General features: G+C 46.9%; 1 protein-coding gene across 1 annotated transcript in view; it reads right to left on the bottom strand.

The window, feature by feature from the left end:
* The window catches only part of coro7 (coronin 7), a 227002-nt gene that overhangs the window by 184075 nt on the left and 26124 nt on the right, over nt 1-16803 (bottom strand). Inside the window, exons 4-7 of the mRNA XM_073060075.1 lie at nt 16479-16549; nt 15820-16003; nt 10702-10778; nt 6411-6461 (exon numbers count right to left, since the gene is read on the bottom strand). Coding sequence (XP_072916176.1) covers nt 6411-6461; nt 10702-10778; nt 15820-16003; nt 16479-16549 — 383 coding nt within the window. The remainder of the gene's footprint in view (nt 1-6410; nt 6462-10701; nt 10779-15819; nt 16004-16478; nt 16550-16803) is intronic.

Genomic DNA, 16803 nt, shown 5'->3' with positions numbered 1-16803 from the left:
CCTAATCGGAATACTTTTATCTTCAATGTATATTTTGAGCTCATTGTAGATTGATTCTCCATTGATATTTGTTTTTAACTTTTACAAAAGAGAACCTCTTCATTAACGTTTCTATTTTTGATAACCCATACAAAATGCCATTAGCAATGCCTCATTGTCTCGCACAGTTGACTCATCCAGTTGTTTCTCAAAATCTGTTTTTAGTAGCTCTGAGCATAGTTGATACTCAGTGCCTTCACTCAATTCGTCAATACGACGAGCTACAGAATTATTACTCATAGGGACTTGATTTTTAAATACCGCTATCAATTTTCAGAATAGTGGTGAGCATTTCTGATACAGCAGGCATTATTAATCTTTCACCAATTGTATGAGATATTCCACTGCTATCATTTTGGAAACGTAATGAGACCTCTATCAAGGTCATTTTAGCTTTCTTGGCAAATGACTCGAGTGTGCAACGCTTTTCAAATGCATCTTTCATCTTCTGGAACTGAGTAATTCTGTAAGTAGCCTTTTAGATGGCTTTTACAGAAGTGTTCCTGCAATCTTGATGGTTTCATGGCTTTGTTGGACAGTATAGTATTAAATATAAGACACATGGGGAGAGGAAAAGGAAAGGAATAAAACCATACTCCAGGTATGTAACACTGTACTGACGCACTTTCTGTAGTCTGTTTCCTAGCAGGATTAGAATTCAAGGCTTCACTGCCTTCATGGAATTCTCTGCCACAGGAAACAGTTGAGGCCGGTTCATTGGCTATATTAGGAGGAAGTTAGATGTGGCCCTTGTGGCTAAAGGGATCAGGGGGTATGGAGAGAAAGCAGGTACAGGGTTCTGAGTTGGATGATCAGCCATGATCATACTGAATGGCGGTGCAGGCCTACTCCTGCACCTATTTTCTATGTTTCTATCCTCACAGAGATTGTGCTGTACATATTCATGCATCATTAATAGGGCTAAATTAAAATAATGAACACAAATTGGGAATGCCTACCGAACGCTGATGATGGCAGCGAGCTGACATGCTCGGTCAGGTCTCATGCTTTAAGTTCGAGCGCTGCTTCACCCCCCCCACAAAATCATCCCCCATAACTTCTATTTCCCCTAATACCTCCTCACAGCATATAACCACCCCTGTCGGGAATCACTGCTCCAGAGTTTACAGAAAATGGTGCAAAAAACAAAATAAAAATCCAGTGAGAGGTAGTTCTGTGGGTGAATGTGCATTGTTAATGAGAGAGCTCAGAGGAGAGTGGCCAGACTGGTTCAAGCTGACGGGAAGGCGACAGTAACTCAAGTAACCACGTGTTCCAACACTGGCGTGCAGAAGAGCATCTCTGAACAAACAAAACATCGAACCTTGAAGAGGACGGGCTACAGCAACAGAACAGCACAGCAGGTTCCACTCTGGTATCTAATAAAATGGGCACTGAGTGTATAAAAAAAATAAATAGTGCAAAGAGAGGAAAAAACAGTGAGGTAGTGCGCATTGTCCATGGACTGTTCACGAATCTGATGGCGGAGGGGAAGAAGCTGTTCCGGAACTGTTTAGTGCGTGTATCTTCAGGCCAGGTACAATTCCTATTGCTGTCTGTGAGGAGTTTGCATGTTCTCCCCGTGACTGCGTGGGTTTCCTCCGGGTGCTCCAGTTTCTTCCCACATGACATGATATGTTGGTGTCGGAAGTGTGGTAACACCTCCAGGCTGCCCCAGCACATCCTCGGACTGTGTTCGTTGATGATGCAAACAACACACTTCATTGTTAATCTTTATTCCTCCCCCCGCCCCCCACCAAGTTCCTTTTGCCACTGTAATCCATCACATTTTCTACAGTGTTAGGCGGTGTTAATACCTGCCGATGACCTCCCCCAAAGCCCACCTCCTTCCCTTTCTCAAATGATCCACTCTTTTCCCTGATCAGATTCCTCCTTATCTGACCCTTTACCTTTTCCACCTGTCACCTCAAGTCAAGTCACTTTTATTGTCATTTCGGCCATAACTGCTGGTACATTACATAGTAAAAATGAGACAACGTTTTTCAGGACCATGGTGCTACATGACACAGTACAAAAACTAGACTGAACTACGTAAAAAAACAACAGAGAAAACTACACTAGACTACAGACCTACACAGGACTGCGTAAAGTGCCCAAAAACAGTGCAGGCATTACAATAAATAATAAACAGGACAGTAGGGCAAGGTGTCAGTCCAGGCTTCAGGTATTGAGTCTGATAGCTTGGGGGAAGAAACTGTTACATAGTCTGGTCGTGAGAGTCCAAATGCTTCGGTGCCTTTTCCCAGACTGCAGTAGGGAGAAGAGATTGTATGACGGGTGCATGGGGTCCTTCATAATGCTGTTTCCTTTGCGGATGCAGTGTGTAGTGTAAAAGTCCGTGATGGCAGGAAGAAAGACCCTGATGATCTTCTCAGCTGACCTCACTATCCGCTGCAGGGTCTTGCGATCCGAGATGGTGCAATTTCCGAACCAGGCAGTGATGCAGCTGCTCAGGATGCTCTCAATACAACCCCTGTAGAATGTGATGAGGATGGAGGGGTGGGAGATCGACTTTCCTCAGCCTTTGCAGAAAGTAGTGACGCTGCTGGGCTTTCTTTGCTATGGACCTGGTGTTGAGGGACCAGGTGAGATTCTCCACCAGGTGAACACCAAGAAATTTGGTGCTCTTAACGATCTCTACTGAGGAGCTGTCAATGTTCAGCAGGGAGTGGTCACTCCGTGCTCTCCTGAAGTCAACAACCATCTCTTTTGTTCACATTAAGAGAAAGGTTGTTGGCTCTGCACCAGTCCGTTAGCCGCTGCACCTCCTCTCTGTAAGCTGACTCGTCATTCTTGCTGATGAGACCCACCATGGTTGCGTCATCGGTAAACTTGATGATGTGGTTCGAGCTGTGTGTTGCAGCACAGTCGTGGGTCAGCAGAGTGAACAGCAGTGGACTGAGCACGCAGCCCTGGGGAGCCCCCATGCTCAGTGTGATGGTATTGGAGATACTGCTCTCGATCCGGACTAGGTCTCCCAGTCAGGAAGTCTAGGATCCAGTTGCAGAGGGAGGTGTTCAGGCCCAGTAGGCTCAGTTTTCCAATCAGTTTCTGAGGGATGATTGTGTTGAATGCTGAAATGAAGTCTATGAACAGCATCTGAACGTATGTGTCTTTTTTGTCCAGGTGGGTTAGGGCCAAGTGGAAGGTGGTGGCAATGGCGTCATCTGTTGAGTGGTTGGGACGGTATGCAAACTGCAGGGGGTCGGTCCAGTGAGGGGGGCAGCAGGGTCTTGATATGCCTCATGACGAGCCTCTCGAAACACTTCATGATGATGGATGTGAGTGCAATGGGACGGTAGTCATTCAGGCAGGACACTGAAGACTTCTTTGGCATGGGGACGATGGTGGCGGCCTTGAAGCATGTTGGAACGGTGGCGCTGCTCAGGGAGATGTTGAAGATGTCAGTGAGAACATCTGCTAGCTGGTCTGCACATCCTCTGAGCACTCTACCAGGGATGTTGTCTGGTCCAGCAGCCTTCCGTGGGTTGACCCTGCACAGGGTTCTTCTCACATCGGCCACGGTGAGACAAAGCACCTGGTCATTTGTAGGAGGGGTGGACTTCCTCGCCGTCACGTCATTTTCTGCCTCAAACCGGGCGTAGAAGTTATTCAGCACATCTGAGAGGGGCATCATCCGCACAGTCAGGTGATGTTGTCTTGTAGTTGGTGATGTCCTGGATGCCCTTCCACATGCGCCGCGTGTCACCACTGTCCAGGAAGTGGCTGTGGATTCACTGGGCGTGTGCACGCTTTGCCCCTCTGATGGCTGGGGACAGTTTGGCCCTCGCTGTTGTTAGGGCTGTCTTGTTGCCTGCTCTGAAGGCGGAGTCGCGGGTCCTCAGCAGCGCACGCACCTCCACGGTCATCCACGGTCCTCCCAGTTTCTTCCTTCATCCACCTCACCCCCACCCATCTGGCTGCACCTACGACCTTCTCACTTGTCTTCCTTGCCCTTCTCCCACCACCTTATTCTGACCTCCTCTCCAGTCCTGATGTCTCAGTATAAAATATCGACTGCTTGTTCATCTCCACAGATGCTGCCTGAACAGCTGAGTTCCTCCAGCACTTAGTGTGTGTGTGCTTGTGTAAATACACTGATATTTATTAGGAAAGGCTCGTAGAACCCTTCATCAGTCATGGTAGACTTGTTGGAGGAAGCTACAGCTAACCCTGGCTCTGTGTTTGCTAGTTTAATGACAGCACGCCTCCCACTCTCAGGGCAGCCTGCCTGACAGGAATGATTTCAAACTGACAGAGATAGGAAAAGTAAACGTTGCAGAGCAGTGGCCTCAGTGACAGCTTCCTGCTGTTCTTCCTCCCCCACCCCCCACACTCAGCATCTGCTGACAGGCGCTGCCGTCAGACGGTCCAGGGCTCACTTCTGCAGGAGATGGAAATCACTGCTCAACTATCATCTAGTCCAACAAGCACAGCGACGAGGGGGCAGTCATTGATGCAGAGGCCACCAACACAGACCCTGTGGCATCTCTCCCCTACTGATTCTTCTGCCCACACCTCAAAAAAGCAATCCCCACCCCCACCATTTTGCTCCTTTCCCTTTCCTCCTAACCCCTCTCTCCCAGCTCATGGCAATTCTCCCCTGCCTACTGCACCTCCTCCTCCTTCTGCCTCCTACCCACGTCATGGCTTTGTTTCCTACTATCCCGTCACTTTAGCCCTGATAAACACAAGGGTTTCTGCAGATGCTGGAAATCCAGAGAATTACTCTGAAGACAGTACCTCACTCTTCTTGCACTACTTTCCTCGCTCTCCCTACTTACTTCAAATTGCAATTTCTAGTTTGTGCATTGCAATCAATAGCTGCCACAAACAACAGACTTTAAGATATACTGTATGTCAGTGATCATAAACCTGCTGCAGGAACTCAGCAGGTCAGACAGCCTCTACGGAAGTGAATAAATAGTCAACGTTTCTGACCTTCCCGGGACTGGAAAGGAAGGGGAAAGATGACAGGATAAGAAGATGGGGGGGGGGTGGAGGAAGAAGGGGTAAGGAAAGGAGCATAAGCTGGCAGGTTGTAGGTGAGACCAGGTAAGAAGGTAGGTGGGTGAGTGGGGGAAATTTGAATCCAAATTGTCAACAATTCCTTGCCCCTCCCATGGCTCCAGCCTTCCACAGATGTTGCCTGACCCACAGAGTGCTTCCAGAATTGGCAGCCTCTTGCTCCCTCCTGTTAACCTCTCCATTCCTCCATCTATACCAGGCTCAGGGAGTAACAGATCAGAAGAGAGGTCAGATCTAGGCCTGTTACTCTTCACACCCTCCCACCCTCCAGTTCCAGAAACATTCTCCACAAGCTCGAGACTTCTGTTGTGAATTTTTAAAAGTCTTTTTAAAAAAGATTAGCTTTATTTGTCACATGTACATTGAAACGTACAGTGAAATGTGTCATTTGCGTTAATGATCATCACAGTCCGAGAATGTGGTGGGGGCAGCCTGTAATTGGGAGGAAGCTGGAGCAAACCCACCCAGCTGAAACCCACACGGTCTCGGGGGACATACAAATTCCCAATAGTCTGTGGCAGGAAGTGAACCCCAATGGCAATCAGTGGTGCTGTAAAGTGCTAAATTGTTACACTAACCCTAACCATTAGACTGGGGCTGTTTACACAGGATCAGCTCATTAAGCAGGGCCCAAATACCACACGTTCCAAAAGCAGCCAAGCCTGCTCCTTCAGCCCGTTGCCATGGCGATGTTTCCAGACACAGTCAGCAGAGAGAGGTCTGTGATGTCTCAGCCGGCCTCCCAGTCTGAGAGCAGGGCTGAGGCTGTACACAGCCATTAACCTGTCAGCTGCAAACCAGCCCCTCATTCCGCTGTTCAATGGTTAATACGAGGGACATAACTTTGGACAAGTATTCAGTAACAGAGAAAAACCAACAGGATTCATTAAAAACAAGTTATAAGACCAGGAAACACAGGAGCAGAATTAGACCATTCAGCCCATCGAGTCTACTCAGCCATTCCATCATGGTTGAATTGTTATCCTACTCAAACACATTATTCTGCTTGGCGGAAGGGGGGTGGTGTAGGGTGGACGGGGAGGGGAAAATGGGGTGGGTTAAAAGCGGGGCAAGTGGGGGAGAGTAAGGTGCCAGGGTGGGCAGTGAGAGGGTCCGGAGCAATAGGAAGGAGAGATGAGAATCAAGTTCCACTGTCCCAGAGAGCAAGTCCTGCATGGGTTTGACTGAATGAGGTTTACATGCACAAGCCCTACATTATCTGAGCACAGAGAGAGGGTGATGTGTCCACTGAACTTTGAGACACCCACTGCCTGTGGTGGGACATGTGTCCTGCAAGAATTGAGCAAGAGTGAGACGCTTACCTGCACAGCTGAAGTCTTGGTCCTAGGGTCAAAAATACGCAACATCTTATCCTAAAAGACAGTCACAGAGGTGAAGAGAATTAGGTTAGTTGATTTTAATTAGGGATATAAGCTCAGCCTGCCCCATCACATGCACTGGTCCTCCCAGCATCTTCAAAAGGCAATGCCTCAAAAAGACGGCATTGGTCATTAACAATTCCCATCACCCAGGTCATACCCTCTTCCCATTACTACCATCGAGGTGGTGGTAAAAACACACACAACAGTTTAGAAACAGCCTCTTCCTTCTGCTGTCAGATTTCTGAACGGACCATGAACACTACCTCGATACTTTTGCTCTGTTTTGCCACTAATTTATTTTTTATATATTTCTTATTTTCCATTATAACACATTGTACCACAAATTTCACGTTAGGTCAGTGATAATAAACCCAACTCTGATACTTAACAAACACAGTTTATGCCACACCAGACAAGTCGCCGTTCACCATGAACAATGCTGCGGGTCGGGGCGGGTGTAGAAAGAGGGCATTGGGAGAAGGGAGGGGGCAATGATCTTGGATGAGGTAAATGAGAGGGTGACGACAATGGATGGAGGAGAGAGGCAAAGGAGAACGAGATCGTATGTGGGTGGAATGGGTGGGCGTGGGATAGTGCTGGACGGTGCTGGGGACAGGGAGGGGGTGGCACATGACCTGGGTAAACTTTGTGACTGGATGCTGCCATAGAGAATTTTGCCACAGCTCTTTAAAACTGGTTTAGACCACACGGTGTATTATGGTCACCTCATTATAGGAAGGATGTGGAAGCTTTAGAGAGGGTGCAGAGGAGATTTACCAGGATTCTGTCCGGATTAGAGATGTTTATGAGTCAAGTTGAGCAAACTAGGGCCTATCTCTGGAGTGAAGGAGGATGAGTAGCAATTTCATGGTGGTTTATAAGACTGAGGGGAAAAAAATCAAGTGGTCAGCGACTTTTTCCCATGGCGGCAATGGTCAACACCAGAGTTTACCCACTTGAGTGGCGCAAAGTTCAGGGGCCATGTCATTGGTCAGGTTTTTTAAACACGGAGAATGTGCTGCCAGGGGTTGTGGGGGAGGCAGATACATTTGAGGTAGGCTTAAGGTTGAAAGCAAAATGGAGGATTATGGGCTGTATAAAAGTGAAGGATTAGACTGATCGTGGAGTAGGTTTACACAGGGAGACACAACATCGTAGATTGTACAGCCCGTACTGTGCTGTACTGTTCTATGTTTCAAAAAAGCAGCACCCATCATAAGGGACCGTCAATGCCCTCTTCTCATTACTATCATCAGGGAGGAGGAACAGGAGCCTGGGGACACACACTTAACATTTCAGGAACAGCTTCTTCCCCTCCAGCATCAGATTTTTACTTCATTTATCTTTATTAGAGATGTAGCATGGAACAGGCCTCTCTGGTCCAACAAGCCCCACAGCCCAGCAACCCACCTATTTAACCCTAGCCTGATCACTGGACAGTTTACAATGACCGATCGACCATTGTGTCCTGTTGTCTTTGGACTATGGGAGGAAACGCGCGCTTATGGGAAGGATGAAAAAACTTCTTACAGAGGACGCCAGAATGAAATTTCATAAATAGTACCTCATTGTTCCTTTTTTGTATTATTTATTTATATTATAATTTGTGGTTTTTAATGTCTTTGCACTGCACTGTTATTACGTCACATCATTTGAGTCAGTGATTCAGGTTCTGCTCTCAGGCCGCTGAGGGGAACCTGCCACCTGGTGGCTGCCTGTGACATAGCACAGACAATCCATCCAGCAGCGATGCTGCCCCCTGTGGGCAATGGCCAGAAGTGGCTTCAGAACAACTACAGTATGAGGTCCAATCAAATAATATCGTATCTGCAGTAAAGGTTAAAGGTTTCTTTTGCCACATGTATACTGAAACATACAGTAAAATGCATCACTTGTGTGAACAACCAACTCACTTGAAACCTATTGATATTGAAAGATCTGGATAGAGTGGATGTGAAGAGGATGTTCCCTATAGTGGGGGAGTCTAGGACGAGTGGACACAGCCGCAGAACAGAGGGACATCCATTTAGAACTAACATGAGAAGGAATTTCTTTAGCAAGAGAGTGGTGAATCTGTGGAATTCATTGCCACAGACGGCTGTGGAGACTGGGTTATTGGGTACATTTAAAGTGGAGGTTAAGGGGGAGAAGAGGTTGAAAGGGACAATAAATCAGCCATTGGAATGGTAGAGCAGACATGTTGGGCCGAATGGCCTAATTCTGCACCCAAAAAAGTCAAGGATGTGCTGGGGACAGCCCATAACTGCTGCCATGCTTCTGACGCCAACATAGCATGCCCAGCAACTTACTAACCCTAATTAACCCGTACATTTCTGGACTGTGGGAGGAAGCCCACGTGGTCTAGGGGCGAACTTACAAACTTCTTACAGACAGCAGCAGGAATCGGACATTGTAATGTGTAATGCTAACCACTGCGCTATCGTGCCACTCGAACACATCAGAGTATCACTGTGGAGACGGAGACCGAAGATGCTGGAATATGGAGCAATGCACGATATGCTGGAGGAACTCTGCGGGGCGAGCAGCCCTCTCTACTGAATGAAGCCCAGCAAACTGATGAAACAACACCTTACGTTCCACCTGCAAAGTCTACAGCCCAATGGCACGAACGTTGAGTTTTCCAACTTTAGGTAACCCCCACCCTATTGGGTTTTTTTTTCTCTTCCTTTCTCCTGATCCCTGTCCTCCCATTTTTGCCCACCTTCCCAACCTCACCCCAGCTCCCCTCCACCCATCTTTGTCCCCTTTCCCCTCCTGGCTCCATACACCAACGACAAGCAAGTTCCCCCTCACCGCCCCCCCATCCCTTTTGTTCTGATGGTTGTCCACCTCTCCTTACTCCCCTAATGTTTCCCATTTTCTTCTGTTACTTATCCGAACCGGGTACTCGTATTCCTGCTTATCTCTCTCCAGCTCCACACTCCCCTCCCCCACCTCACTCCATCTGTTGTTTTTATGTTTTCTTTTCTCTCCGTCTCTCCGACTGCCTCCATCTATCAATCACATGCTCCAGTCACCTCCCCTAGGTAACCACTTGCCTGTCATCCTCCGGGGCCAGGAAAAGCTGCAGAGGGTTGCAAACTCAGCCAGCTCCATCGTGGGCACCAGACTTCCCAGCACCAAGTACATCTTCAAAAGGTGGCATCCATTATTAGGGACCCCATTACCCAGGACATGTCCTCTTCCCATTGATACCACCAAGGTGCTGGCACAGGGGCCTGAAGACACACACTCAATATTTAAGGAACAGATTCTTCACCTCTGCCATCAGATTTCTAAATGGATGTTGAACCAATGTACACATCATCATCATTTTTGGCTCTCTTTTTGCACAACACACACACACACTTCTTAGTTCTTATTATTACACATTGCAATGCTCTGCTGCCACAAACCAGCCAATTTCCCCGACATATCTTGGTGATATTAAACCTGATTCTGATTACTCAGTCTACTACACACCTCAGAATCTTCGCTTACCGTTCCCACTCTCATCTCTGTGCCAGCCATCGCCCCCTTCCACTCGGGTTTTGATCCAAAATGTTAATTTCTTTCTTCTCACCGATGCTGCTTGACCTAAGCTCCTCCAGCATACGGTACGTAGCTAGAGTATCGCACCCCGTTACAGCATCACACCTTTGGACACTATTGCAGATGCTGCAAATGTGGGACCTGGTGAAGGGTCTCAGTCCGACACGTCAAGTAGAGCTTTACTGAATTGCAGATTCACCCTCTAGCTAAGGAAATTCCTCATCTCTCTTCGAAACGGAGATCTTTCTATTCAGAGGCTGTGCCTTCTGGTCCTAGACTCCCCCACTATCCTCTCCACGTCCACTGAAAGTCTTTCAATATTCAGCAGGTTTCAACAAGATTCTCCCTCATTCTAAATTCCAGTGAGTACAAGCCCAGAGACATCAAATGTTCCTCATACATTAGCGTTTCTACTACCCGGATCACTCTTGTGAATGTCCACTGGACCCTCTTCAATGCCAGCACATCCTTTCTTAGATAAAGGGTCCAAAACATCTCAAAGTACTCCAAATGTGGCCTCATAAAGCCCCAGCATTACATCCTTGCTTTTATATTCTAGTCCTCTCAAAATCAATGTTAATATTGCATTTGCCTTCCATACTACCCACTCAACCTGAAATCTTGCACAAGGACTCCCAAGTCCCTTTACACCTCCAGTTTCTGAACCAGTTACACACACCTTACAGGATGTGCCCAGGAGGCAGCCATCTCCCTTCCATGTCAGGCTCTGGATTTGGTCCCCATGGTCTTCGAGAGCTGGAAGTGAAGACAACACACAATAAGGCACAGAGTGATAACCAGATATCTCAATAGTTGGGTAAAATCATGACCACTTTGACTGGAATCACACATCATTCTCTTCTAACACTGATTTGACTGCTTTTTAGGACAAGTCAAAGTCACAGCTAGTGCTGCAGAAATAGAGAAATGCACCAGGCCATTTGGCCCTTCGACATTGCTGTGCTCCCTTAGTGATTACAAATACTGGGGATCTTCCTTAAAGCCATTACAAAGACAGCACGGCAGCACTTCAGTTCCTTAGATTCAGCATGTCTAACCTGAAGCTTTTATCACTGCCATAGATGTGTGGTGGAGGGTACACCAACTGGCTGCATCACAGCCTGGTATGGAAACACCAATGCCCAAAAACGGAAATGGATGTAGCCCAGGCCATCACAGGAAAAGCCCTCCCCACCAGTGAGCACATCTACATGGATCGCTGTCATAGCAAAGCGGCGTCCATGATCCAGGACCCCCACTATCCAGTCCATACTCTCTTCTTGCTGGAGGTGCAGAAAGAAGGTACAGGGTCTTAGGTCCCACTCCACCAGGTTCAGGAACCTTCAACCAAAATGGAGTTTCACTCACCCCAATAATGAACTGAATCCACAGTCTATGGACTCACTTTCAAAGACTCAGGTTCTCAGTATTTATTATCTTCTGATTTTTTTTGTATTTGCACAATTTATTGTCTCTTGAACATTGTTTGCTCATCTTTGATGTGTAGCTTTTCACTGATTCGATTGTGTTTCTTAGTATTTGCTGTGAAAGCTGCTAGAAATGAACCTTAGGGTTGTATCTGGTGACATACTTTGATAATAAATTTACTTTGAACTTTGATATCTAGACTGGTCCTCTCCTGCAGTCACACATATTCCCTGTTTGCCCCTAAACAACACACACAAAATGCTGGAGGAACTCAGCAGGTCAGGCAGCGTCTGTGGAAAGGAATACCGTAAACAGTTGGCATTTCAGGCTGAGAGCCTTCTTTGAGGCTGGAAAGGAAGGGAGACAATGCTAGAATAAAAAGGTAGGGTGTAACTGCAATTGAGCTGGGTAGTGGGATCCAAGAGACAGTGCGGGAGGAGCCTCAGCCCTTGAGCTTGTCTGAGATTTCTGCTCCCTGTGTGGGTGAGAGTGGGGACTGTAAGAAGGATGAGCAACCTAACTGTGGCACCATATTTCAGGGAGCCATTCAAGGGGGGAGGGAAGAGAGAGGTAGTGGTAATTGGGGATGGTACAGTCAGGGGAATGGACAGAGTTCTCTGTTGTGACGACAGATCGTCCCAAAGGCTGTGTTGCCTGCCTGGTGCCTGGGTTTGGGACACTTATCTGACCTGCAGAGGAATTTGCAGTGGGAGGGGAAGATCCAGTTGTCGTGGTCCATGTGAGTACCAACAATATAGGTAGAGTGAGGAACGGGGTCCTGCTGAGGGAATTTGAGCAGCTAGGGACTAAATTAAAAAGCAGAACCAAAAACGTAGTAATCATGGTAGTTCATGGTAGCCAATTTCCCATGAACTCAAACCCACTTCTCCCACGCCAATCCATGAGCCACACGGAAATTGGTACAGGGTGAATAAGATTAGAGAGTTAAACATGTGGCTCAAGGATTGATGTGGAAGAAGCGGGTCTGAGTTCATGGGAAACTGGCACCAGTTTTGGGGAAGGAGGGAGGTGTTCCACCTGAACCATGCTGGGCCCTGGATCCTGCCCAATCGTGTAACTAGGGCCGTGGATAGGGTTTAAACTAAACAGTAGGAGGGTGGGTTCAGTAGATTGGAGAAGTATGGATAAAGTACAAGAGAAAAGTGTGGACAAAAAAGCAAAAGATAAAAGAGAAATATAAGAGTGGAGTGAAGAAAAGTCAAGTGCAAAAGAGAAAAAGGTTACAAGATTTTAAAAGCACAATGAGTGTAAGGGCACTTTACCTGAATGCCTGTAGTATTCAAAACCAAGTCAGTGAACTTGCGGAACAGATGGTACAAAGGGGTATGATCTAGTGGCCGTTACAGAGTTATGGTTGCAGAATGGAGAGGATTGGTATTTAAATATCCAAGGATATCAGGGAATATGGAAGGATAGGCAGGAAGGTAAGGAAGGTAAGGGAGGTGGGTGGGGTAGTGCTCTTATTTAAAGATGAGATCAGAGTGATAGTGAGAGATGATATAAGATCTAAGGAGCAGAATGTTGAATCCATCTGGGTAGAGATTAGGGGAAAAATCACTGGTGGGAGTTGTCTATCAGCCACCGAATAATAACATTACAGTGGCACAGGCATCAAACAGAGAAATATCTGAGGCATGTTAGAATGGAACAGCAGTTATCATGGGGGATTTTAAATTGCACATAGATTGGGTGAATCAAGTTGGTTGAGACAGTCTTGAGCAGGACTTCATAGAATGCATCCATGATGGCTTTCTTGAACAGCACGTTACTGAACCTACAAGGGAACGTGCTATCTTAGATCTGGTCCTGTCCAATGAGACTGGTAAACTTAGTGATCTTGTAGTCAGGGATCCTCTTGGAAAGAGTGATCACAGTATGACTGAGTTTCTCATACAAATGGAGGGTGCAATAGTTTGATCTAAAACCAGAATATTATGCCTGAACAATGGGGACTAAATGGGACGAGGGAGGATCTGGCCAGTGTAGACTGGGAACACAGACTACATGGTGGGACAGTTGAGGAACTGTGGAAGACTTTCAAAGTGATTTTTCACGGTGCTCAACAGAAGTACATTCCAGTTAAAAGCAAGGACAGTAAGGGTGGGGAGAGCCAACCTTGGATAACTAAGGAAATAAAAGAAGGCATCAAACTAAAAGCTCGTGCGTACAAAGTCGCTAAGAGTAGTGGGAAACTGGAAGACTGGGAAACCTTTAGAAAAAAGCAACAAAGAACCTCAAAGTGAACAATAAAGAAAGGGAGGCTAGATTATGAAAATAAACTAGCACAAAACATAAAAATGGACAGTAAAAGTTTTTATAATTATATAAAGTGGAAAAGGGTGACTATAGTGAACGTAGGCCCCTTGGAGGATAAGAAGGGGGGAATTGATATTGGGTAACAAGGAAATAGCAGAGGCTTTGAATGACTATTTTGTGTCAGTCTTCATGGTGGAGGACACATTTAAAATGCCAAGAAGGGATGTTATGGATGCAATGGGAGGTGAGAACCTCGATACAATAGCTATCACTGAAGAGGTAGTGTTGAGCAAACTTGTGGGTCTGAAGATAGACAAGTCCCCTGGTCCTGGTGGAGTGCATCCCAGGGTACTGAAAGAAATGGCAAAAGTTATAGTAGAGTCTTTGGTGATAATTTACCAAAATTCTCTGGACTCTGACCAGGTCCTGGTAGATTGGAGGAAGGCGAATGTCATGCCACTGTTCAAAAAAGAATGTTGGCAAAAGGCAGGTAACTATAGGCCAGTTAGTTTAACCTCTGTAGTTGGGGAAATGCTTGAAGCTATCACTAAAGAAGAAATGGTGAGGCATCTGAAAGAAATGGATTCATCAGGCTGATACGGCATGGGTTCAGCAAAGGCAGGTCCTGTTTGACAAACATACTGGAGTTCTTTGAGGATATAACGAGTGCAGTGGATAGAGGGGAACAGATGGACGTTATTTACTTGGATTTCCAGAAGGTGTTTGATAAGGTGCCACATAAAAGACTTACCGATAAGGCTGCATTGAGTTGGGGGTGATGTATTAACATGGATAGAGGATTGATTAACTAATAGAAAGCATTGAGTTGGGATACATGGGTGTTACTCTGGTTGGCAATCAGTGGTGATCGGTGTGCCGCGGGTTTGGTGCTGGGCTTGCAACTGTTCACCATATACATTAATGATCTGGAAGAGAGGGCCGAGTGTAGTGTATCTAAGTTTACTGATGATACTAAATTGAGTGGAAAAGCAAATTGTGCAGAAAATATGAAGAATCTTCAGAAAGATATAGATAGGTTAAGTGAGTGGGCAAGGCTCTGGCAGATGGAGTACAATGTTGGTAAATGCAAGGTCATCCACTTTGGAAGAAAAAAAATGGAAGAGCAGATTATTATTCAAATGGTAAAAATTACAGCATGCTGCTGTGCAGAGGGACTTGGGAGTGCTTGTGCATGAATCACAGAAGTTTGGTTTGCAGGTGCAGCAGGCCGTCAGGAAGGCAAATGGAATGCTGGCCTTCATTGCTAGAGGGATTGAATTTAAGAGCAGGGAGTTTATGCTGCAAATGTACAGGGTACTGGTGAGGCCGCAACTGGAGTACCGTGTGCAGTTCTGGTCTCCTTAGTTGAGGAAGGATATGCTGGCTTTGGAGGTGGTGCAGTGGAGGTTCACCAGGTTGAATCCAGAGGTGAGGGGGGTGAGACTATGAGGAGAGATTGAGTCACCTGGGACTGTACTCGCTGGAATTCAGAAGAATGAGAGGAGATCTTATAGAAACATATCAAATTATGAAAGGGACAGATAAGATAGAGGCAGGAAAGTTGTTTCCACTGGTAGGTGAGACTAGAACTAGGGGACATAGCTTCAAGATTCGGAGGAGTAGATTTGGGACGGAGATGATGAGGAACTGCTTTTCCCAAAGAGTGGTGAACCTGTGGATTTCTCTACCCAGTGAAGCAGTGGAGGCTGCCTCAGTAAATATATTTAAGACAAGGTTGGATAGATTTTTGCATAGTAGGGGAATTAAGGGTTATGGGGAAAAGGCAGGTAGGTGGAGAGGAGGCCATAGCCAGGTCAGCCATGATCTTATTGAATGGTGGAACAAGCTCCACGGGACAGATGACCGACTCCTGCTCCCATTTCTTACGTTCTTATAACTGTTTGCTCTTTTCCATGGATGCTGCCTGGCCTGCTGAATTCCTCCAGCATTTTGTGTTTTGCTTTGGAGCTTCAGCATCTACATGTTTTCTCATGTTTGCCACAATAGTTTTGGTTATTTCACTGAGATCAGGGAGGCCCAGTCGCTCCTCCTACAGCAGCTCTGCCATGAGAATGGGAGTGGACACGGTCACCTGCCACGGCTTTCTGCTGAGTTAGGTCCCACACTTTGGCCACATTTCCTGCTCCGCTTGCTAAAGTGCCATCAGCAGTAGGATGAAAAAGCACACACTCCACCCGCTTGGCTTCTGGTCCCAGTGTGATGTTCTGTGCACCCGAGATCGGCTTGACAGAATCCGGTATTCGCCATAGCTTCACCTGGTCAAGAGAAACGTTCAACTTCAGACACAAAACTTTGCTTCATTCTTGAACCCACTGATCTCTGGAGCACAGAAACAGCCCAACAACCAAGTTTAAGTTTGTTGTCATCAGATTGTACATACATACAACCAAACAAAACAACCTTCCTCTGCACCATGGTGCACCCACAAAATATACTGTATACACAGACAGCACATGGAACAAAATATTACCATAAAATAAATCAAAGTGCATCTCCCCCCTCCCCCAGGCCAACATTCACCTCTACCCCCCCCCAGACTGACACCCTCAATTCACACCTCTTCAACTCACCCCTCTCCCACCCAGCGCCCACTCTATTAATATCCCTGATCCACCATACCGCACTAGCTAGAGACAGACTGCACTGAAGGGCCCCCCATTATTTTCAGGTATATCTGTCTCTTCCCCCTGCCCTCCTCCCAAGCGTGGGACGTCCTGCACAGCACCGTACCGTCGTATCAGCGGAACATGTTGCCAGCAACGCATCATCAAACGGAGAGAAATCAAAATCAGTCAGCAGATCTGAAAAGGGAAAGGTGACAGTTAGTAGCTCCTGGGACACTGATGACCGTGTTCACACCTCTGACCGCGCCTGGGACACCGATGACCGTGCTCACACCTCTGACCGCGCCTGGGACACCGATGACCATGCTCACACCTCTGACCGCGCCTGGGACACCAATGACCGTGTTCACACCTCTGACCGCGCCTGGGACACCGATGACCGTGCTCACACCTCTGACTGCTCCTGGGACACCGATGACCATGCTCACACC

The sequence above is a fragment of the Hemitrygon akajei genome, chromosome 11 (genome assembly GCF_048418815.1).
Source record: "Hemitrygon akajei chromosome 11, sHemAka1.3, whole genome shotgun sequence".
Lineage (NCBI taxonomy): Eukaryota > Metazoa > Chordata > Chondrichthyes > Myliobatiformes > Dasyatidae > Hemitrygon > Hemitrygon akajei.
The sequence above is the reverse complement of the archived record's forward strand: the minus strand, read 5'-3'. Positions and strand labels throughout refer to the sequence as shown.